This window comes from Adiantum capillus-veneris, chromosome 9 (assembly GCF_014529385.1).
Source record: "Adiantum capillus-veneris isolate H3 chromosome 9, ASM1452938v2, whole genome shotgun sequence".
Classification (NCBI taxonomy): domain Eukaryota; kingdom Viridiplantae; phylum Streptophyta; class Polypodiopsida; order Polypodiales; family Pteridaceae; genus Adiantum; species Adiantum capillus-veneris.
In genome coordinates, this window is record NC_140939.1 from 120023136 (window position 1) to 120047682 (window position 24547).

A 24547-nucleotide genomic window follows, 5' to 3' on the forward strand; every position below is an offset into this window, starting at 1 on the left:
GGATAAGAAAACGAAGAGAACAAGTAAAAAAATTCCTCATTGAACAAAAAGACTTGGATATGATTATACCATTCATGAGACTACCAAGCATAGTATCTTCAGTGTGAGCTATCGCATCTTGTCTCAAACGTATGGTATTAAAGTTGGTACTCACCACATCAAAATTTACTTGTTTTGTTTATCCTAAGACATCAAGTCAAATGGTGTTTAAGCTAATGGATTTCTTTTTCCATGCATTGCAAATCCAAAAAAATGTGGCTCTTTGACACGCGATGATAATCATAACAATGACCCCCAACACTGGAGGAGAAGCATTTTATAACACTTCAACATTGAAGGAGATATAGGAATACAGGGGAAGGTCGGGGATGGGAATGGAGAGAGCTTTTTGAGGGAGTTTTTTTCATATTTTTGCTCAACTGAGCAAAAATCAAGAAAAGCTCCCTCAAAAAGATCCCTCCTAGAGCGAGCTCCCCCCCCCCCCCCCCCCCCCCCTCTCTCTCTCTCTCTCTCTCTCTCACCACACACACACACACACACACACACACACACACAGAAGGGGTGGAGAGAGGCATATATATACTCTCTCTTATATTGGGGGGGGGGGAGAGAGAGAGAGAGACAGAGAGAGAGAGTATATAAGGGCAAACTTGAAATTCTCTCGGTTTTTAGGTCAAGAATTGAAGCTTTGGTGGGTAATTACACTAAAACTTTTAAGTAAATTTTATAGTTTTCTTAAAGGCAAGCTCAAAATCTAACCGATATTTTACAATTTCAGCCAGGTAACATACACTAGACCTCGATTTTTTCCAACTATGGTCTCTCTCTCTCTCTCTCTCTCTCTCTCTCTCTCTCTCTCTCTCTCTCTCTCTCTCTCTCTCTCTCTCTCTCTCTCTCTCTCTCTCTCTCTCTCTCTCTCTCTAGTATTACTCAGAGCTAGAAAAATACATTTTTCCTAACCGATGAAAATAAGGGCAAACTTGAAATTCTCTCGATTTTCAAGTCAAGAATTGAAGCTTTGGTGGGTAATTACACTAAAACTTTTAAGTAAATTTTTCGGTTTTCTTAAAGGCAAGATCAAACTCTAACCGATATTTTATAATTTCAGCCAAGTAAAATACACTAGACCTCGATTTTTTTCTAACTATGTATCTCTCTCTCTCTCTCTCTCTCTCTCTCTCTCTCTCTCTCTCTCTCTCTCTCTCTCTCTCTCTCTCTCTCTCTCTCTCTCTCTCTCTCTCTCTCTCTCTCTCTCTCTCTCTCTCTCTCTCTCTCTCGGGATAGTTTCCTATGACGTTAAAATACTTCTTCTTTTGTGTTGCGCACATGCTGCGTTCACGTAGCCCGCTCGGCAAAAAAGAGAGCTCTACATCAGCAAGGCCCACCACGCTCCTGTAGGAAATGAAACGGCCCGCCACCACTCATACCCTCCCCAATCACGTTTAGCAGTCGGCCACTGCGTTCGCATGGCAAGAACTAACGTGAAGATGTTGCAGGTCTATAAAAGCTGCATCACAGCATACGTGGGGATCGTTGGTTCCCTTCATGCTCTGCACCTTGAAGGTCAACATGACATCAGCTCCAAGTTAGCTTGAACGGCCACTATCATGTGCACAAAGCAGCAGCCGATCTGAGGACGTTCATGGTACCAACGACTGCACCAAAAACGTCTCATGTGCGCGTTACATGCTCATCTTCAAGTGAGCGCTAGCACCCATAGTGTGTAGGACTATGTAGGCCTTCACATGCACATCGCCAACAATGGTAGCCCTTGCTGTGATGCAAACACCGCATGTTCTCCGCATTTGGCGCACGCGCAACAGTGGACACGACAAAGGTAGAGGGCCTTTGGAGGAGGCATGCAGTCTTTGGGGCTACTGTGGCATCGTTTACCCCAGCTATTGCAACGTCAGGTGGGACTATTGTACCCTATAGATGCGCCTGCGAGATCGAAGAGAAGATCATGTTTGACGTCATGATCGCGGTTATTAAAGCCATTCGCTCCCTCACGATGCTTCCATCAAACGATTATGCGGTTTCCTCTCTTCATGTTTTTCTTGAATTTTTTCCCTTCTGAGCCTTTGAGATGGGTTTGCTAGTACTGCAATCGATCTTGCTTCATTTGGCCATACTTTTGTATGGCCTTTGATGTGGAGAATAAGACAATACCGACAATTGTGCCCAAGATTGGACTTCGCTAAGGATCTCGGATGCTGGCATAGTTTGAAGCTGCACTGACAAATGCGACAATGTGTTATAAGAGCCCATTTTGTGTGTAGATGGTAAGGGATACGATGATAATATGTGTATATGTAGTTCTTGCCTCATTTTCTGTGAGGCATTGCAACCCCCAACAACTTGTAAGAAGGAAATTTTGTTATCCTTTCTCAATCATAGGCATGAAGAGAGAGAGAGAGAGAGAGAGAGAGAGAGAGAGAGAGAGAGAGAGAGAGAGAGAGAGAGAGAGAGAGAGAGAGAGAGAGGGAGGGAGAGGGAGAGAGGGAGAAGAGCATTTTAATGTCGTAGGAAACTATCACAAGAGACCTTAAAGATCTATTCGACGAGGAGAGTTGAACTCAAGGCCCGTTGAGAGAGAGAGAGAGAGAGAGAGAGAGAGAGAGAGAGAGAGAGAGAGAGAGAGAGAGAGAGATAGATAGAGAGAATGAAAAAAAATCCCTCATAGAAGCTCTCTCCAAAAGGGAGCTTTTGAGGGAGCTTATTTTATTTTTGCTCAGTTACAAAAATCCGGAAAAAGCTCCCTCAAAATCTCTCTCCATACCTCAACTCCTGAAGGCCACATTATCTACGGTTTTTAATAGTTGGGTGAGGATGATACCACCTCCCTACCATACTTACATATGGTTCTCTCTTTTTTGCGGGTATAAGCAGCCTGTGCACATAATGCATTTCTCATTATCTTTGTACCTCTACAATATTTTGGTACTATGAATATTCTCTAACTCTTAATTTCTGGCAAGTCTCCGTCATGAATATCTACAAATTGTATTTAACCAATATCCTACCAGTGAAGAAGGTACACTAGTTAGGGCCTATTCACATGCCATTCTGGTTGCCTTCAAGGTCATAACCGCGCACTCCCCTTGTTCTATTCATGTGCTAATGGTTTCCTTTTGAGTGCAAGTAAGAAGGAGGAGGTAGAAAGGCCTTAAATTGCCAAAAATCATCATTTTTTAGTAGACATCGCCACTGACTTGATCCACGCCTTGTCGTATATGTGGTTGACTTCTTGCTTCATGTGAGGCTCTTAAGGGTGGATTAGAAGTTCAATTGGTTTGCAACCAGGAATTGGCAACCTCCAAGGAAGGAACATGAAAAATTTGCAACCTTTTTTTTATGAAACGGAAATTTGTGTTTAAAAAGTAAGAAAAAGTATAATCTTAGGCCTCAAAGGTGGGGAGAGAGGCAGTCCAAAATAAATAAATAAATAAAATTACAACTTAAAACAGTACTCTCTCATCAGAAATCTTTTTCTGGAGTAAAAGGTGAGAATTTTAGTGCCCCATTTTGCCAAGGAAGAGCTTTTTGCACCATATACAGTGGTACTTGAGAAACTTCTTTCATTGAATTAGTAGAGAGCCCTGAAATTCTCTTGAGTATATAAGAGAATATGAATTCTTGTAAAGTGGAAGTCATGTATATAGCTTTGACACTAGCAATGCCATAAATAAGAGCATCTCCACATATTCCAAAGGGGAATATCCATAAATTTTCATTCCTTCAATAGTAGTTCTTTGACTAAGAAAAGACTGAGGATGAATTGACAAACAATTTTTCTAAAGACAATTGAGAAGACCCTATGGCCTTTGGGCATTGTACAAATATATGTATAATATCCTCTTATTGATAGCATCTTGGGCATTGCCTCGAGCCAATATTTGCATGCATAGCCTTTTTCCCTCTTCATATCCCTTGGTGGAGAAGTATCCAGTTCCAGAAGGGGCGTTTGATAGGGATAGGGAAACTCCATAGGCATTTAAACCAATAAATCCATTGCTTGTTGCTCCACTGCACCTTCCACTTAGCATTGAGGCGAGATGTTAGTGAGGCATCAAAGTCTAGAAAATTGGAGAACTATCTCAGCAAATGATATAAACTATATTCACAATTCCTTCTTCCAATTGGTCCCTTTGTAAGGAGCTGGAACTTTCCTATCCTACATGGAGTTTCCTTTCAACAACCAGAAGAGATGTGAAAGGAGTTAAATATCTCTTCAGGGGACATCAGCCTTACATTGATCAAACCTTTCTAGGGTTTGATTTCTTATTTTAAAAATTCATGAGCTTTAATACTAGTTTTGAGACCAAATTTGTAGGGCACAATGCCCATACCAAATCGAGTCTTGCAAAAGGAAATCAATTTTAGAAAAAACTGATGCAGGAATTTTCCAATGCTTCTTGATTTCAAACCAAGCAGGACAATATTTAGTTGAAATGGAGGAATTTGGTAGTTTATGGGTGAAGAGGCAATCAACAAGTCCCATTGAGAGATATTTTTCCAAGATTTATATCGCTAAAGAAAGCATCTATTGGTGTTTCTCTTTATAAGGTAGGCCCAAAAATCTGTGGAGAGGAGGGCCCTTAGTATCCATTTAGCAACCATTTTAGTTGCTAAGTTCTCTAGGTTGAGTAGACCCAGTCCTCCTCTTGTTTTGTGGAAGCAACAGGTCCTCCATGCCACCTTGGCCAATTTAGTACATAGGTAATCTCCACCCCATAGAAACCTTCTTGATAGTTTGAAAGCTGGATTGAGTTGTCATTTAGTAGGTCTCTAGCAAGACAAAAAGTACATTAGAGAAGGAAGCAAGTAATGATTCAGCACAAAGGCTATACATGAGATATTGGGCTACATAGTTTGCCAAGAGAACACTTCCTTCTCAACTTATCAAGGACCCACTGCCACCTCTATTCCAAGATTACCTTAAATCCCATAGGAATACCAAATACTGTGAATATTTTCCCATCTAGAATGAGTCGACAATCAACACTAGAGTTATAAGGAGGGATTTATCCATTAGAGGCTCTGAAACCTTGTTTGCTATATTTAATGACTAAGCCACTTGCCAAGAATAAAATATTCAAACACTCCATAAAGGTTTTTGCAGAAGATGAATCAGTTCTCATAATGGACTTGGGTCATCTGTTGAAGGCAAAGCTTTCATATGTACCTGAAATTAAGTCCTTTTATCTTCCCTGCAACCATAATGCTTTGAACCAACCAGCCTAAAGCATCAAAAGAAATTGCATATAGCAGGTGTGCTAGAGGCAACCCTGCCTAATGGATCTCATCATCAGTATGGCATCAAGAAGATCTCCATTGATAGCTATTCTAGCATAGGCATTACCAAAGACGATGTGCACAAACTTAATAAACCTTTTGCCAAAGTCTATGTTCTTTCAATATAATCCTGTCCATGAGGGTGTTGATTCTCCTGGCTAGGGTGAGACCAAAAACTTTGTAAGAGAAGTCAGACAGGTGATAAGTCTCTAATTGCCTAAATCCTCTTTGTTGGCCTTTTATGAATCAACTCTTAACAACCCTTTTATGACTTGACTTAATAACTTTTAACAAGAGTTCCTTTTCTAGTAGCTTCTTGCCAGACAAGGAGGAGGTATGGAACTAGCAGGTCTTGAAATTCAATAAAAAATTCATTAGGGATTCCATCCAATCCAGGGGACTTGCCTTCTTTGAGCTTACCTATAGTTTCTTTGAATTCCCCCTCAAAATAGGGTCGATCTAAGAATTGGGGCATTTTGGGGTCCACAATTTTATTTATTTTTTTGGCAATAGAAGCTCTTGCTTCTTAAATATACTTATGCATTTTTGGGGAACCATATAATATATTGGTAAAGAAATCAAAAGAAATGATCAAGTTCTCTATGTGATTGATAGCTTTACCACAACTTTGTTTTTAAGAAATGGGATAAAAACCTTAAATTTCTTCTTGTTCAAAAGGTCATACATATTTTTAGTGGGTCTATCTAGTCTTCCAGCCTAGAACTCTCTAGTATAGGCAAGGGAACTATTAGTTGCAAGAAGCTCTTCTTGTCTTAGAGTTTCAATGAGCTCTTTAGGGAGAGGATATATGCTAGAGAGGTTCTTGAAGTTGAAGACTCTTTCTTGAAATCACCATTCTTCTCTTAGCGCTCATCTTTTTAGCTAGTTTCTTATTAAGTAGTAAGGGTAGTCTAGATGACCTTGACAACAATTTCCTAGGCTAAGAATGTAGAGGATTGAGGTTTAAAAGCAACCTGGATAATCTCTGTATATTCTTTATGACCTTAATCTTGAAGAGGGACTGATCTAAGGGAATCCACCCAACTTTAAAATTGTTCTCAACTCTACAAAGATAAAAAGTTAATGGCTTATGATCAAATAAGAAGAGAGAGGAGTCGGACTTCCAATGTTCCTAGAGCAATTCTACTGACATATAAATTTTGCCCAACCTTGTAGCTCTAAAGCAAGATCCCTTTTGCTTGTTGCTCCAAGCAAATCCCACATCGTCTGATATATCCAAGAGATCCAGTTTGTTGACCATGTAGTCCCAATGGGTTTTTTCATTTCCTGCTAACACTTGTCCTTTATTCTGCCACCTCTCACTAATCGGTCCTACCATGTTAAAGTCACCAACAAGGAGAATAGGGTTAGAAAGATTAGCAATATCTTGCTAGCATACAAATCTTTCAATAAAAGAACTGAGAGCATATACATTTACTAAAAAGTATAGTCAAAGGGATAGGTGAGGGAAATAGAAATCCAATAACCCCTTCTTGATTTTTGTACAATAGAGACCAGATCGTTGTACTTTTGAGCAATACCAATGACAACACCACCTTTGCCTGTAACATGATCTGCTGTGTACCAGAAGTGGTTAGTGCTAATTCTGTTTGGATTAACCATTATTTGATCACTTGAAACTTTAACTTCTTGTAGGCATAAGTAGTTTTTTGTGAAGACTTAGGTCTTTGATCCAATACGTAATGCAAAGGGGATCAATTAAACCTTTCATTTCAAAGAGACTCAATGAATGTTTGGACACTTCATTTTTTACTTGATTTTGAGCGTTTGGCAAGAGAACTAATGCTCTACTAGGATCATTGTTTTTCCCCTTTTTCTCTTAGTTTTGGAAGCACCTTGATTTGGAAGGGATTCCTCTTCTGCTTGAGCCATAGTGATATCCACCGAGGCTTCTAAAGATGCAGCTAATTGTCGCTTCATTATTTTGTGATGGACTTCAAGCTCTTTCACAAATTCCTCTTCCTTTGTATCTAGTTGGTCTTGTGTAACATGTTGAGTATTCCTGGTGCCTTCATCATCACTGTCTGAATCTGAAGACATTCCCCTGGTTTGGTCATTAGGACTTTCTTTTTTTTGGGGGGGGGGGGGGGGGGGGGGGGACTGGGTTTCCATTATCTAGCATAGGAGGAGAGACAACCTTGTCCCCATTTGACTCAGTTTTGTTATTTCGTTGTAAATTTGTAACAGGTTGTAGATTCTTTTCAAGGACATCAAAGGAGAAAGGATCAAAAACACCTTCCAGAAGAACATCAAATTATGTGTTATACTTGAGATGGATAGGTTTGTCATTCTTGTTGGGTCTAATTGAGTTTCTTCTTCCAACAAGTTGGAATTGTTGATTTAGTCCTCCTTGTTGGTTCAGTCCAAGAGGTTGCACCTGCTTTTTGTTCTTTCCCATCTCACGACAATCTTTAATTTGGTGTCCTTGCAAATGACAATGGAAATATGAGTTAGGAAGGTTTTTATAAGATACCTGTTGAGAATGAAGTAGAATCTGGAGCTGAGGATCGGTTATCCCCTAGGTCTATAGGGTGAATTGACAATGAAGGTGACATTTGTTTAGGGTCAATATTAGTATTGGGCTGAGAGGAATGAGGAACATGGGTAGCCTGTTTTTGTAGATTGACTTTAGGTTGGCAGCTAGTGGAATAGTATTATTAAGCAACATGTCTTGCATGGAGTTATCTTTAAAATTCCAATTAAACTGGACCAAAAGGTTACTAGGCATACCTTTTACCATTCTATTGCTTGTAGGCCTATAGAGAGGGTTGAAAAGATGTGTCTAGGGAGCCCTTGCAATGTCTGCATAAGATTGCATTTTCATGAGGCTTTGACTGCTTTGATGTAGCGTGGCTTGGTGTTGAAACATTTGACCATGTTGTAATCGTTGTGGGTTCTGTATGCCTTCCTGCTGAGAGGAATACACTTGCTGGGGAATAGATGAACAGATGATGGGCTAGGATCTGAGGCAGGCGCCTCACAAGGAGCAACTTGAGACATCCTATTTGTGGAGGGTGTCCTGGAGGGCCATTTACTTTCCCCTCTAGGGGAAAGTAGAAAAGGGCAGTCAGTAGGCCCAAATGGGGAGAGGAAGGTGTGGTGTGAAGGATGTTGAAGGCGCCCCCTGCTTCGAGGAGCTCCTATAGGTAAGCATAGGGACCTAGGGGAGATGTTCCTGCGTAGGGGTGGTTGTGAACCACGCCCCCATGTGAACTGGCTCTTAGAGTTTCCACTACATATGTAGTAAATTTATGATTTTTATTTTTATGGAGATTTTGAAACACATGGGCGGTGCGCACCCACACACACACACACACACACACACATATGGGGCTCGGGAAATTGACTTTATGGAACCAGTTTTAACTTATCATAAATTCACTACGCATGTAGTGAATTTATGATTTTTATTTTTTTGGAGATATACGGAGTGAATTTATGATTTTTATTTTTGTGGAGATTTAAAACACCTGGAGGCATGCAAAACACACGCACACCAGGGCTCGGGAAAATGACTTTGTGGAATTGGTTTCGGATCCCTTTTAAAGATGGTGAAAACCATATTTAAGAAGGATCATTTCTATATAAAATTGAACTTTTCATGTAAAAATCTTGAAATTCCTTACAAAATTTTGAGGTGGCCATATTTTTGGGTTTTACTCTCCTCGTGAGAGTGTCTCATTTAAAACTTTTCCTGTTCCTCTACTCTCTCTTTCCTGCCAGAGCTGGCCCTGAGAAGCTGAGAATAGCGACGTCATGGAGAGCGTTGCAACGCGCTCGCATTTGGAGATGCTGGAGACGACGGTGGATGAAGGAGTGGGCGATGTGGTGGAATGGCTCGCCCTCCTTCGCAAATTTAAGCTCCGCCGTTCCGACAAAGTCACCATTCACGGTTGCGCTCTCCTCAGTGATCCTTCATCTCGGAAAAAACTTGGTTCGGAAGGTACGCATTCTAAGGATCTGGGCTCTCTGGCTTCCGCTTTTCCGTAGGTACCTTATATCATAGTGTCAATAAATTTGGAACACCTTATTTTGATTTGATCGGCACGAGATTAGGTCACCGCTCTGATGAGAGACTAGCACATTTAAGAAGTGAATTGACTACAGGCGTTACTTTGCTCATATTAGATTAACCGGAACTTGGAAGGAATAAGTTAGGCAGTACTGAAATCATTGATCTTCTAAGATTGCACATTCTGGTTTACCTGTAGGGACATGGGCTGGTAGTGACCTGGCTTGTTTAAGATGTCCTCTACATGTGGACGAAAGTATCCACCACCATCTTTGGGCTTGTACTCATCCTCGCATGGTTTGGTGAGCGATATGAGCGTGGGTATCATACACCCTTGGCTTCTATTCAATGCATCATAGAGCAATTTGCACTAGATGCTTTTTCTTCAGTTTATTGAGAGAGAGAGACACTCGCCAGACAGGAACATGTGCATCTACAACAATTGCGATCTGGGTTTGTCCACCATGCCTTGGTTTCCACATGGATTGCTAAGGTAGATAGGATGCACAAAGATTTCTTTCACTTGTATCGGGAGAGAGCTCTTGGTAGTACCCTTTGTGCACTTCGAGACTATGATGGATGTGTATATATAGACCTAGATAGGGTTTTGAAGCCAAGTTTGACAGTAGTTCAATTATGATTATGGGCTTTGTTGGAGAGTCCTTCCCAATCTGTGCGGTAGGGTTATCCTCTGTCACCATGCCTATTTCTACGCTTTGTGGAGACCATGTCCTTATACTTGCGATGCATGATCCCACAAATTCGAGGACTTAGTTTGCCCCTTCTAGAGGGAGAGGGTGCTTGTTTGCTTGATCGGGAGTATGCGGGTTACACTATGCTTTTTGCAGAATTAATGTCACATGAAAAGGCGTTTTGTCCCTTCGAAACAAAATGAAACACGAAATGCTCGAAATGTTTCGCGTTTCTCAGGTTAACAAACAAATGATCTAATTTTCAAAATTCAAAAGTAGCCATATGGTATATGATGTACAACATATTTTACCACTTGTATGACCGTGTATATAGGATGTATCCACCTACTAGACTCCTAAATATTAGGCTTCCTATAATGTAACCGGCTTGACACTCCAAGCGAGAAATCAATAGCAACACACGAATAAAAACTTTAAAATCACTGAACTTAGAGAGAGAGAGAGAGAGAGAGAGAGAGAGAGAGAGAGAGAGAGAGAGAGAGAGAGAGAGAGAGAGAGAGAGAGAGAGAGAGTGTTATGTGCCCAGAAGCATTGGCCCCAAAGACTGGCTCTCCTTTCGATATTTCTTTATTTATCGATCTCAACAAGGTACAACTCTCGAGGGACCTCTGCTCTTAGACTCTGCGTAGACTCTCTATAGGGTGAGGCCCCAAGGGCTCTTATAAACATTACAAGGGATGCCCAAAGCAGAGCCCCAAAAGCAATCACATTAGTCTCAAAAGCATTTGGCCCAAAAGCTAGCGGTGCCTAGTAGCCAGCGCAAATCTCGGAAATCGGTACGGTGCCACGTCAGCAGTTAGCGGAATTCGTGAGCCGTCTGTAGTATGTACAACTTTGCTACATCAGTATATGTTGTGCAATTTTTGCCCTTTTGTCCCTTTAGGCCCCTTCGGAGGGGTACCATAAGTTGTACCAACTTATTCTTTGACAGTTTCCATTTTTGGTGCCATGTCATCATTTTGTGACATACCCCCTCTTCAAAGAATTATAATTGTCCTCGATTACGCTGCAAGATCAAACATAAGCCATAAACCAGTTTAGTAGACATGGACTCTAAGCACCGATGCATTAGACGACAGATCCATGACAGTCACTGAACATCCACATTACTTATAAATCAAATTACATAAAGGACCATGATCTCTCGGCAACGTGTTTAGCAATTGCATCTAGATCTATCCCAAGATCTCACTGACGTCGGATTGACTATTCTTATTGCTATCATGTGTATCTCTGTTGGGTTAAAGACCTAAATAACCCCTTTTGTACATTTTTATACTTTTGTCCAGGTTCACATTTGAACCTGGACACATTTTTTAAAGTCACTTATAATAAAGTGGAAAAGCCCACAAACTCATAAGTGAGTTTTCCCCAAAATCGTGCGAGCCCTCTCTCTCTGTGTGTGATTTCGATCCCTAGCGCTTCTCCTCTCCTGCACCTGTGCCCGGCTCTACCCAGCCCAATCCTGCACTCCTTCACCTCACGCATCTCTTGGTAGCCTTTCCTTCACGCTTTCAACTGGTATCAGAGCCCTAGGGTCCGAAACAGACCCTGCGCAGGCTGCTGGACAGCAAGCTATATTGCTTTCCTTGACCATTTTTGTTTCCATCGCGAAGCCCCTTGCTTCCGGGGTCAAGAAGGTCACCAAAACAACCCAAAACAGAATGTTTTTAGGTCAAAACAGGTGATTTGCCTGTTATTACAGGCTATAATAGCGCTACGTAGGTGTACCAAATTTATGGGATCACATGTATAATGTATTGATGTTTTGTGCGAGGATTTGAGTGAGAAGCTGAGTATAGGTGATTTAAATCGCATATTCAGTTAAAAATTCAGATCTGGACAGTTTCATGTAAAGAAATTGTGGTCTATCGTATGCAAAGTCTTGGGGTTGCTCCTATTTGCTGAAATTTTCAGCCTATTGCATCTCTCTTGAATACACACTTGTGGTTGAGTCAAGATGGTTGCTACCTCTTCCGCATTTGACACTAAAAGTTTGATTTCCATCAAACGGTTCGATGGTCAAGGCTTCGACCTTTGGCAAGAGTGCATGCAAGGTATCCTTTTCTTAAAGGATTGTAAAGATGCATTGGAAGAGAATAAGCCGCAAGGTTTGTTTGACTTTTAGTGGGCTAGGTTGAATAAGAAGGTCATGGCCTACATCAAAATGGCTATCAATGATGACATTTTGATGGACATCAAGCGTTTGGACTCTGCTTATGCAATATGGCAAAAGCTAAAGTCCAATTATGAGAACACCACGCCTGTGAACCAGGTGTATTTGATGCGAAAGTTGGTGAATATGCAGCATGATGACTCGAAGTCAGCTTCTCAGCATTTGAGTGCTTTTACAGGTGTGTTGAGTAATTGCAGGAGCTGAAAGCTATTTTCTTGCTTATGATGTTGACAGATACTTGGGAAACATTGGTTGTTTCCTTGAGTAACAGTCCCAGCCTCACGTATGACGATGTGAGAGGGTCTATTCTCAATGAAGAGAGACGCAAGTCTAGTGGGGAAGGTGGCAGTTTTGCATACAATGCAAGAGGTAGAAATCAAAAGCGTGATGCGGGCAACAAGACTCAAAATAGAAGTAAGAGCAAGACAAAGGATAAGGATGTCACTTGAAATCAATGTGGCAGAAAGGGTCAGAAGAAACCCGATTGTAGGTATTTCAAGAAAGAGCAGGATAGGAAGAAGGAAGCGCAAGAGAAGAAGAAGAAAGATGAGAAGAAAGGGGAAAAATCAATAGGTGATTCCTCCAAGGATGATGAAAATGCAAATATATCCTCTAGTGTGGTCATTGAGGAGTTGTCAGACGTTGAGGAAATTTTGGTTGCGGCTTCATGCCCCTCAGATAATGATGAAGACATGCTTATTTTGAAGAAAGATGTCATTGATGCATTGCTTAGTGCTAATGATGACTGGATAGTAGATTCTGGTGCGTCTTTCCATTTGACTCCATCTTTGGAGTGTTTTGCTACATATGCTGCATGCAATTATGGCAAGGTGTACCTTGGTGATAATTTTGCTGGCAATATTGAGGGAATGGGTACCATGCATTTGGCTCTTAACAATGGTCAAGAGCTTGTATTGAATGATGTCAGGTTTGTACCAGGCATTAAAAAAAGTTTGCTATTTGTTGGCCAGTTAGATGCACATGGTTTTACTACCATCTTTGTTGGGGGTTCATGGAAGTTGCTTAAGGGCTCTATGTGTAAGGTGCAGCTGGAATGAATGTTGTATTTTATCAAGATTAGTGATCTTTACTGCTCAAGGTTCCTTTTTGTTCTTAGGGAAAGAGAGAGCTTTCCGTCTTATGGAGAGTGCTGTGATCACGAACAAAGTGAGTGGATATTGTGCATGCAAGTGAATGAGACTGAGAGAAGGAGAGAGAAGAGATACGACACCGAGAGGTTGTAAAACCCTCCTCTGAAGGCCCCACTCTCGTCGGCGAGAGTGGTCTACTTGATTGCACAAAGGTGTACAATGCGTATGCAATGGATTGATGCAATGGGACTATGCCGATGACGACGACGGCGACGGCGACTTAGGCTGAAATTTGTGACCTTCGTGGCTGAAAAATGACTGTTTTTGTCGGGCTGAATAATGGATGAAAAACGCTGAAGAGATCTAGGATTGTGCTGCGTTTTTGAAGGTACTACTGCCGGCTGAAACACTGAGTATCTGCTGCGGTTCAAGGGCTGAATTGCTGAGAGCAAAACGCTGCTTTTTCCTGCACTTAGGCTGCGTTTTTGGAGAAGTTTCTTGGCTGAAAAAAACGCTGTGGCAGCAGAGGACTTCTTGCTGAAAATGGCAGTTTTCCAAGTGCTTAATAACTCCTTACCCGGCCTCGGTAGTCTGCTACAATTTGCTTGATGAAATCGCTGAATTGCTGAGTTTTGCCTGGCGTTAGTAGTGGCCAAAAACGCTGAAGTGACGAGTGGGAAAAACGCTAGCTTTCAATGCTTGCTGGCGATATCTGCATGGGAGGAAAACGCTAGGGCAGCCAGAAGAGTGGGCGATCCCAAGATGAGGATGATCTAGGGGAATGGGCCTCACCAAGTTGCTTGGAGAGGGTCTTGCTGAGAGAGGGAGGGAAACACCTGTTGCTTGGTAGCCTGCTGTGCTCCTTGGCTCATCTGCCAATTTGTGCTAACTTGGGTTTGCTTATATATTTACTTACCCAATTTGCCCTACTGAGTACACAACAAAAGTCACTTAATAAATAAGTGAAAAATGTTAAAAATAGGGAAAAATGGGATAAAGTCATCTGAAAAATCCCCAAACTGACTCTGATGGAATCTGATGGAAATGCTTATGCTTATTCAGTGTGCAACTAGAGGATATGCATCTACACTGAGTGACTGGGCATGCACGGTCTAGGAATAGACTCACAAAAGTGCCAGATCACTTCTAATCTAACTTGATTGGACTTGACGGAAACCGTGCTATGGTGTAGCTTGTCCACGGACACATAGGGTTGGGATGTGTCACGTGACATTATGCTTGTTGCAAAAGGGTCTAAAAGAGGTACTTTGTACTACCTTCGATGTAAAGCTTTGCCTGACAAGTTTCTTGCTGTTGTTGAAGTTGCTTCACATACGGCATTGTGGCATAAGAGACTTGGCCATATGAGCCAAAAGGGTGTTGATGTACTTTCCTGTATGAAGAGGGTTGATGTAAAAGGCAAAAACTTGGATATTTGTAACGATTGTCTTTATGGAAAGCAAAAGAAATCTTCTTATTACTCTGTGTCTCTCGCAAAGGTAATTCTCTTGATCTTATTCACTCCGATGTATGCACTATGCCTGTTAAGTCTTTTGGTGGTGCATTGTATTTTGTTACATTCATTGATGACCGTACTAGGAAAGGATGGGTGCATTTGTTGAAAAATAAGAGTGAAATTTTCAATGCTTTTAAAAAGTTTCATGCTTTTGTCACTACTCAAAAGAGTGCTAAGCTTAAATGTCTCAGGTCGGACAATGGAGGAGAATATGTATCTGCTGAGTTTCAGCGTTTTTGTGATGATAATGGGATCAAAAGAGAGTTGACAGCCTGTTATAATCCGTCTTCGAATGGTGTGGTTGAGAGGTACAACCGTACTTTATGTGAGAGTGCATTGCATGTTGTCCACCGCTAATCTTTCCCAAGAGTTTTGGGGAGGCATTAAAAACTGCAGTTCATATTTGTAATCGCTCTCCGAAGAGTACACTGAAAAATGACATTCCAGAGGAGGTTTGGTCTGGCAAACCTGCCTCTTATGATCATTTAAGAGTATTTTGAAGTCATGTACGCAATGACTTGAGAACAAAGCTTGATATGAAGTCCATTAAAAGAGTCTTTCTACGTTATGGGAAAGAAGGTGACATGGGCTATAGAGTGTGGTTACCACAATTTAGAAAGTTAATTCGTAGCCGAGATGTAGTGTTCAATGAGGCAAAATTGCTTAAGAATGCTACAAAATCTGATTCTGATAAGAAAACAGTCAGATTTCAGCCTTTTGTGCCACCCATTGATGTAGAAAAAGAGCCTCATGATGCATTATCGCAAGCTGAAATTGATAATCAGCCGGTTAACCTTGAGCCAGAAGAGGTAGGACATGATATTTATGCTCCTAATGAGGATGGACAACCACCTGAATTGGCTGAAAATGATTTTCAACAGCATGATAGAGCTGAAAATGAGTTGCCTCATGATGTAGAACCGTTGCTTAAGAATGTAGAGTCTAGACCATTGGATACGCAGGTCGACTCGTTTGAGAAAGCAACCGGAAAGATTTAATCCCTCTTTGCATCATGTAATGTTGTCAGATGAGGGTGAATCTCTTACTTATAAAGAGACTAAGTCATGCGAGTCAAGCAGCTAGTGGGAGCTTGCAATGCAAGAGGAAATGAAATCCTTGTATGCAAATGATATTGTGCCATTGCCTAAAGGGAGAGACTCTTCCTAACAAATGGGTGTACAAGATTAAGACCGTGGATGAAAAACCCAAGTACAAGGCAAGATTGGTTGCAAAAGGATATGCACAGAAAGAAGGAATTGATTTTCAAGAAATCTTTTCCCCTGTTGTAAAGCTTACAACGTTACATGTCCTTTTTGCTCGTGTTGCGGTGCTTGATTTGGAATTGAATCAAATGGATGTAAAGACAATGTTTTTGCACGGTGACGTTGAAGAAGACATATACATGAAACAACCTGAGGGTTTTGTAGTTCCTACATACGAGGAACTAGTATGAAAACTGAAAAGGGCTTTGTATGGTTTGAGACAATCATCACGGCAGTGGTATAAGAAGTTTGACATTTTTATGTTGTCTCAAGGCTTTAAACGCAGCCATGCAGATTATTGTTTGTATACGAAAAGGGATGAAGATGGTAGTCCCATCATACTTGGTTCTCTATGTTGATGACATGCTGCTTGCCGGGAAACATAAGACTAGTCTCGATGCTCTGAAGCGTAAGCTAAATTCAGCATTTGCTATGAACGATTTGGGTGATGTAGAGCATATTTTGGGCATGCGTATTAAAAGAGATAGAAAGCTGAAATTGCTGTTTTTATTTTAAGAAAAATACATTGCAAAAGTACTTGACATAAAGCCTCTTGGAGTACCTTCACCTCCATACACTAAGCTTAGCAAAGCATATTGCCCAAAGGATGAGGTGGCATTGAAAGCAATGAAGGGAATCCCTTATGCATCAGCTTGTGGTTCTCTTATGTATGCTACGGTTGCCATTCGTCCCGACATGGCTTATGCAGTGCGAGTTGTTAGTCGATACATGTCGAATCCTTGGAAAGCGCATTAGAAAGTTGTCAAATGCATTCTGAGATATTTGCAAGGTACACAATCAAAGTGTATTTGTTATGGGAAGAGTGACTTAAAGTTGCAGGGATATTGTGATGCAGACATGGCAGGTGACATGGATACTAGGAAATCTACCGGTGGATATGTATTTGCTATTGCTGGTGGTGCAGTCTCTTGGTGTTCTAGATTGCAGAAAATTGTGGCACTAAGTACTACTGAGGCTGAATACATTTCAGCCACAGAGGCTTGAAAAGAGGCCATTTGGTTGGGCAGACTTGCAAAAGAATTTGGCATGCTTGCTCATACTCCACTGTTGGGTTGTGATAGCTAGAGTGTTGTCTATTTAGCCAAAAATGCCATGTTTCATGCGCGTACCAAACACATAGATGTGCGGTACTGTTAGGTGCAGCGGAATGAATGTTGTATTTTCTCAAGATTAGTGATCTTTATTGCTCAAGGTTCCTTTTAGTTCTTTAGGGAAAGAGAGAGATTTCCGTCTTGTAGAGTGCTGTGGTCACGAACAAAGTGAGTGGATTGTGCGTGCAAGTGAATGAGACCGAGAGAAGGAGAGAGAAGAGATACGACACCGAGAGGTTGTAAAACCCTCCTCCGAAGGCCCCACTCTCGTCGGCGAGAGTGGTCTACTTGATTGCACAAAAGCGTACAATGCGAATGCAATGGACTGATGCAATGGCGCCGATGCCGATGACGACTATGCCGATGGTGATGGCGGCGACTTAGGCTGAAATCTGGGATCTTCTTGGTGGCTGGAAATGACTGTTTCGGGCTGGTTCTGTGGCTGAAATTTACTGTCTTTGCCGGGGGTGACTTGGGGATGAAAAACGCTGATCTAAATGGGCATATGGGCTGCGTTTTTCCTTGCTTAAGACCTGCTGTAAAACGCTGATACTGCTGCTGTAAAACGCTGACTGGGGGAGGCCAAAACACTGCAGATCTGCTGCGTTTTTGATGGCTGAAAGCTGAAGAGAAAACGCTGGTTTAATGAGGGTTTTCTGGCGTTAGTACTTGCTGAAATTGCTGCAGATCTGCCAGCAAGTCATAGCGTTAGTGATCTTTGATGGTACTGCTGCCAATGGGGCAAGGTGGACTTGGGATGGCGATAGCAGGATCTGGAAAACGCCAAGGATGGAAGCGGGATCTACTGGCGATGGTGCTGCGGGGGGGTACTGTTGAGAAGTTGCCTGTTGAGCGGGAAGCTCCTGCTGCCTCTTCTGCCAGAAAGTGTGAACTTTGGTTTGCTTATATATTAACTTAGCAAAATTGCCCTACCTACTTTTGTTGGAAAGTCACTTAAAAATAATAAGTGAAAATCCCAATAAATAGGAAAATAGGCTAAATGCACTGGAAAATTCCCCTAACTGATGCTAATGGATTCTGATGGGAATTCCGATGATCATGCTGTGTGCAACCTGACACGATTGTGACATATTCTTTACCTTCTTTACGTGATTCTCTTGCAGATACAAAGACGTACTAGATCAGAGACCCCTATTCTCGAAAGGATGCGTCTCTTCGACCAAGAGTTGCACCTGTTCAGCGAATAGCCATGCCTCTTCAGCGAATGGCTGCATCTTTACGCCGAAGGGGTACAACTCTACAGCAGAGGGACACGACTATTGGCCTAGCTATTGGCCTATGGTCATGTCTTTTCATCGTGTCTTTTCAGATTCTATATAAGAACCCTCTTGTAACAGATTCGAATCATCAAACACACATTCCTCTCTTGTGTCTTTGTATCTAGTCTAGTTCAAGTTTTCAGTTTTTATCTAAGTACAGTTATGAATAAACACACTTAGTAGTAGTGTTCTTCACAGTGGTATTAGAGCAATTTTTTTCCCGGGCCTCTCGATTTGGCGTCTAGCTAACTTCGCCGTTGCTCACCCTACCCGCGACAATCTACGTCTTGTATGGCAGCAGAAGAACGGTGGTACACACGCGAATTTGAGTATGAGGTAACTTAAGTGTTTTATCCAATTCATACTTATACTATACTACAGAATACAGTGATGTGTGTGTGTGACATGTGTGTGTGCGACGTACCCGGCAACTTGCGAGTCCTTGTTCAAATTGGCTGCTTGTACCCTTTCGCATGAAAGGTCTTACCAACAGTCACATCCTTTGGGCACCAAGAGACATAACTCTCCCCAAGCGTTAGTACTTTTTTCCCAGCGATTGATCCTTGTAGCGTTCACATCTTTACTAAGTGGTTGAATTAACACTTGCGCTACTGAGATCTTACGTGGAACATTTTTACTATGACTACACATAGTCTACGTTGGTTGATTATTTATCGTTGGATTCTCTGAAACGTTACGCTACAGCAACAAAAACATTACGCTGGCTGAAAGCTTATACTCACTTAACTTTATTAAAGTTTCTGTCTGCCCAAAGTTTGACCGGCCGCCCAAAGTCAGTTGGTTTAATTTACCAAAGCTTACATTTAAAAAAAAAAACATGGACAGCAGCGAATCATTCTTACGGCAAATCTCCAGCGCTGGCTTTCCGGCACACACACTCCCTTGCGGTAATTCCTGCGCGTCAATCTCGCACTCCTCATGGAGGATGACGCTTACGATGTTCCCGTTCCGTACTTGTCGTACGTAGACGAAGTGCTAGAAGAAATTCTCCCAGAGAATCCCATTCTGCCAGAACCTGCTCGTGCGTCCATTCCCGAACCCATTCCAGTTCCGGAAATTCCCGCAGACATTCCACCGCCGGTTTACTCTCCTGAACCACCGAATCCGCTGGAACGTGAATACTTAGTACACATTTGTCAGCGCCGCTTTGGCTTCCAGCGTTGGTCGATTTGGAAAGTGACCATTCAGTGTCAACAGGACGAGTCACAGCATTACGAGTTCATCCTTACTCGTTTCCCGCACTTGGCACACCATATCCCAGCTTGTTTCGTTGATAGTCTTTCGGAGATTCAGATTGCGCACACGTTGGTCCCTTTTCATTCGGAGGCAATTGTGCCAGATTATACTCCTCTTACCCCAGAGCCCGACGAGGTCGAGGATCTCACAGAGGACGACCCGGTGTTTGCAGAGTTCATAGAGCCAGTTCACACACCGCCAACTTTGGCTACAGGGTGGAGTTTTTTAGCTTCGCCTCGATACGAACTCTGACTTCATCATGTCAGAGACAGACCAAGGACAGGGACAGATGGATGTTGCTGCACTCTTGGCTGCTATCTAGCAGCAATTCGCAGCCCAAGCGTCACGTCAAGAGCAATTTGAAACACTACTTTATTCCTTGTCACTAGAGGTCAAATCATTGCAGCAACCGACTTCTTCGCCAGATTCTAGTGCAGCTTCTTCAGTGAAGGGCGGAGATCATCGAATATCAGATCAACCAGACCAAGTTAATAATCTTGAACTCCAATATCTTTTTCGCTTACTCACAGAATCTAATAAAAATAAAGTAGACATTAAATCGCCAGAACCCTTTGATGGCCGCCGTAATAAGCGAGTCATTGACCAATGGCTGTTTAAAATGGACACGTATTTCAATAATCTTGAATTGCCGGATGATAAGAAAGTGGCCTTAGCTGCTAGTCTCCTTAAAGATAGCGCCTTCCTATGGTGGCAAAATCGGGTAACCTTAGGCAAACAAACATCGACGTGGGCAAAATTCAAGCGAGCGTTGTGTAAGGCGTTCGTGCCAGCTAGTGCCGATTTCCATGCACGCTCTGCTGTGCGTCACCTATGCCAGACAATCTCAGTGGTTGCATATGTATCTCAGTTCCAAAGGTTGAACTTGGAGGTAATGACATTCAGTCCCGAGGACAAATTACACTATTTTGTCGACGGATTGGAGCCCACTTTACGTGATGATGTACATAAGGTTAATCCCTCTACACTTGAAGAAGCCATCAGTTATGTGGAAAGACTAGGAGACTATCGTAGAGAAAATTTCCGTCTGGTAGAGCCGGTGATTGCCCATCTGGTCGCGGACATCGTGCTCCTTTTCGCAACCAGCGAGAAATCTCTTATTCAGGCAGCAGACAACAAAATGGCCCTAATTCTATGCAGTCACAATCAACTGCTAGTTCTTCATCCAGGTCTAATGTTTGGAGTCCTAGAGCGCAGGACGGTAGACGTAATTTCCAAAATGATCGGTCTCCTTTCAATCGACGTCGTCGAAGCCGTCAAACTTTTCGGCCAAATTCATATTCAGACAGACGTTCGTATGGCAATTAAGCTTCAACTTCTGCCGCTACTCCTCAACAGTCTACTTCACAACAGTCCAAAGATGGATTGTGTACAATTTGTGGTGGACCACACAGATGGTACCAATGTGATAAGCGACCTCAACCGTCCAATTTGCGACGCAATGCTAATGCAGAGACACCTTTGATGTTACCTTCCACTTCTGAGCAATCTGCACCACAGCAAGATAAAGGCAAGCGTGTGGTTAGTACAATCCGTGTTTCTAAGGTGGCTACATTTCTTATGAAAATGGCCAATAATACTAAGCCTGTCCCAAACACCTTGTCTAACTAGGTCTTAAGTCTTCTTGGCTTCATACATGGCAAACCGATTAACATTTTGGTCGACAACGGTTGTTCTAATAACTTTGTGAGCACTAGCATCGTGCATCGACTAAAATTGCCTACGGTTCAAAGTATTCAACCATATGATGTTGAATTAGCTGATGGTTCATTTTTGACATGTAACACAATTGTTCAACACTTGCCATTTGACGTCCAAGATTATCAAGACAGCCTTTCTTTTGAAGTAATGCCATTATCAACTTATGATATGATTCTTGGCCAATGTTGGTTATACCAATATGATCCTCTTATCAGTTTTTGAGGACATACAATAACACTTTGCAAGGATGGTCAACTCATTACGATGAATGGCTTATTTCAAGTACAACCAATAGCTGTTGTTTCTGCTTTGCAAGTTAAGCGGATGGTACGAAAATCTGAGAACTTTACAACACTCTTAATGATACGTAGCACAAATGATGCTTCATTGGATACAATTCAATCCACATCAAAACCCAATCCTGCGGCTTATCTTGAGCAACCATTCTATAAACCATACTTGGACCTCTTTCCTGATGAATTGCCGAGTACCTTACCTCCTCGTAGACCAGTGGATCATCCTATTGATTTAATTCCTGGTAGTGCTCCGCCTACACGAGCTCCATATCGAGTCTCATATTCCAAATCTCAGGAAATTCAGCAACAACTCGCTGATTTGCTTGATAAAGGTCATATCCGTCCAAGTAAAAGTCCTTTTGGTGCTCCAGTTTTGTTAGGAAAGAAAAAAGATGGTTCTATGCGCTTGTGCATAGGTTACCGTGCATTAAATAAGCTGACAATCAAAAATAAATTTCCTCTTCCAAGGATTGATGAACTTTTGATCAACTTTTGGGTGCTAAGATATTTTCGAAGATTGACTTGAAGTTTGTTATCAAATCAGAATAAAAGCAGGTGATGTATAAAACTGCATTTAGAACAAAATATGGGCATTATGAATTTTTGGTAATTCCTTTTGGACTAACCAATGCTCTTGCATCGTTTATGACATTGATGAATGAGATTTTTGGTCCATATCTGGATAAATTCGTCATAATTTATTTGGATGACATTCTCGTTTTTAGCAAGAATATTACAGAGCATAAAGAACATCTTCGTTTGGTGTTTTTAATATTGCGGACTAATGTGCTTTATATCAATAAGAAAAAGAGTGAATTTTTCAAGGATCGGATTGACTATCTTGGCCATGTTATATCAGCTGATGGAATAGCAGTTGACCCTCAGAAAATCAAAGTTATTGTCGAGTGGCCTCTTTCAACAACAATATCTGATGTTCGCTCATTCTTGGGTTTGGCAAATTTCTACCATACCAAGGTTTACAAGTTTTCGGACATTGCTGCTCCACGAAGTTCGAAAAGCTTACATGGTCCTCAGAAGCAGAAAAGTCTTTTAATGATCTTAAACAAGCTTTGACTACTACTCCAGTCATGGCCATTGAAGATCCTCTCAAACCATTTTTAGTAATGACAGATGCTTCAGATCGTGCTTCTGGTGGAGTATTAATTCAAAATGACAGAGTTATTGCCTTTGATAGTAAAAAGTTTACTGCTATACAGATACGTTACCCAGTCTATGACAGAGTTCCTAGCCATTGTCCATGCCTATCGTACATGGAAACATTACCTTTTGGGAGTTGACTCTATTGTCAAAACGGATCATCAATCATTGCAGTATATTTTTACACAACCAGTTATGAATCCTCGTCAAGGTCGATGGGTGGAATTCTTGGCAAATTTCCACATGACTATTGAATATGTTCCAGGACTTCAGAATTCGGTAGCAGATGCACTCAGTCGAATGCCACAAGCTACGAACATGGCAATATCTACAGTTACTTTTGATATTCATGATTGTTTCAAGAATGAATATTTAACGGATCGAGATTTTGCTGAAGTATTTCGAGTACTTTGAACAAATACTCCCACACAAGCAAAAATGAATCTGGTTGCAACATATACTTTAGAAGATAATCTGTTGTATTATGAAGATCGAATTTGTGTACCACACAATTTACGCATGAGGAAGATGATTGTAACAGACTTTGACACTCCAAGTCAAGAATCAACCGTGACAGCACCAAATAACCACTTCAAAACAATTCACAGATCACAATAGATTTGCATTGGCCCGGCGGAGTTCCGTGCCTAGAGATATTGGCCCCAAAGACTGGCGCCCCTTTCGGTATTTCTTTTTGTATTAATCAATCATCAAAGTACAAGAGAGCGGTTAGGGTTTCACTCTCAGACTCTGCGTCCAGATGCTCTGAGAAGTGAGGCCCTCACCACTAATTTAAAGATTACAAGGGATGCCCAAAAGCAGAGCCCCAAAAGCTTTTAAAATAAAAAGCATCAGTTCTCTCTCTCTCTCTCTCTTAGAGAGTCTTTTCTCTTTTTTTATAAAAAAAAAGCAAAATTCGCGTCGCTCATCATTTTTCAAAAATTTGTTTTTTCAGCCTCCGCGATTTTCGGAAATTAGGGTTTTTGGCAGATATTAGGGTTTGCAGGAATTTTAGGGTTTCTGGCAGAAATTAGGGTTTTTGCTGTCCGCCACGTCATCACTTTGTGACATACCCCCCTCTTGAAAGCATTGTAATCGACCGCGATTACGTCTGCAAAACCAACAAAAGCCATAAACCGTCTTAGCAGACACTGACTGTTAGTACCTACGTACTAGGAACACACATCTAGCACATGTACAAAATCGACAGTCACATCACACAACATCACAGGACATCACCAGACATCACAGGACATCACATGACATTCAACATTCATTCGGATCTTAGACCATGATTTATCGGCAATGTAGCTAGCAATCACATCTAGGTCCAATCGGGACCTCAACGATGTCCGATTGACTAACCCCTATTGCAACCATGTCTATTCGAGATCAATCAAACCAAAATGATGCAGTCATTTCGTCTATCAGTTTCTGCACTCACAAGAAGTCAAGAACAAATCAGTATCATTATCAGGAATTCCATTTCATAAAGTCATCCAACAGAATACTGTCAGCTCTCAGTATCCCTGAAGCTCAAAGAGACATCAGTGACTTTAGTATCAAAATCAAGGCATCTGTTGACAAAGGAGCGGAGTAACTCCTCTCTTGTGCATCCCACTGCACTAGATCTCCGGCC

The 24547-nt window shown here is 41.7% G+C and overlaps 1 protein-coding gene across 1 annotated transcript in view; it reads left to right on the top strand.

The window, feature by feature from the left end:
- Positions 1-9006: 9006 nt before the first annotated feature.
- Positions 9007-24547, top strand: part of LOC147451082 (uncharacterized) — a 51565-nt gene continuing 36024 nt past the window's right edge. The window contains exon 1 of the mRNA XM_086520037.1: positions 9007-9259. Within this exon, the coding sequence (XP_086376163.1) occupies positions 9073-9259 (187 nt within the window). The 5' untranslated portion in view covers positions 9007-9072. The remainder of the gene's footprint in view (positions 9260-24547) is intronic.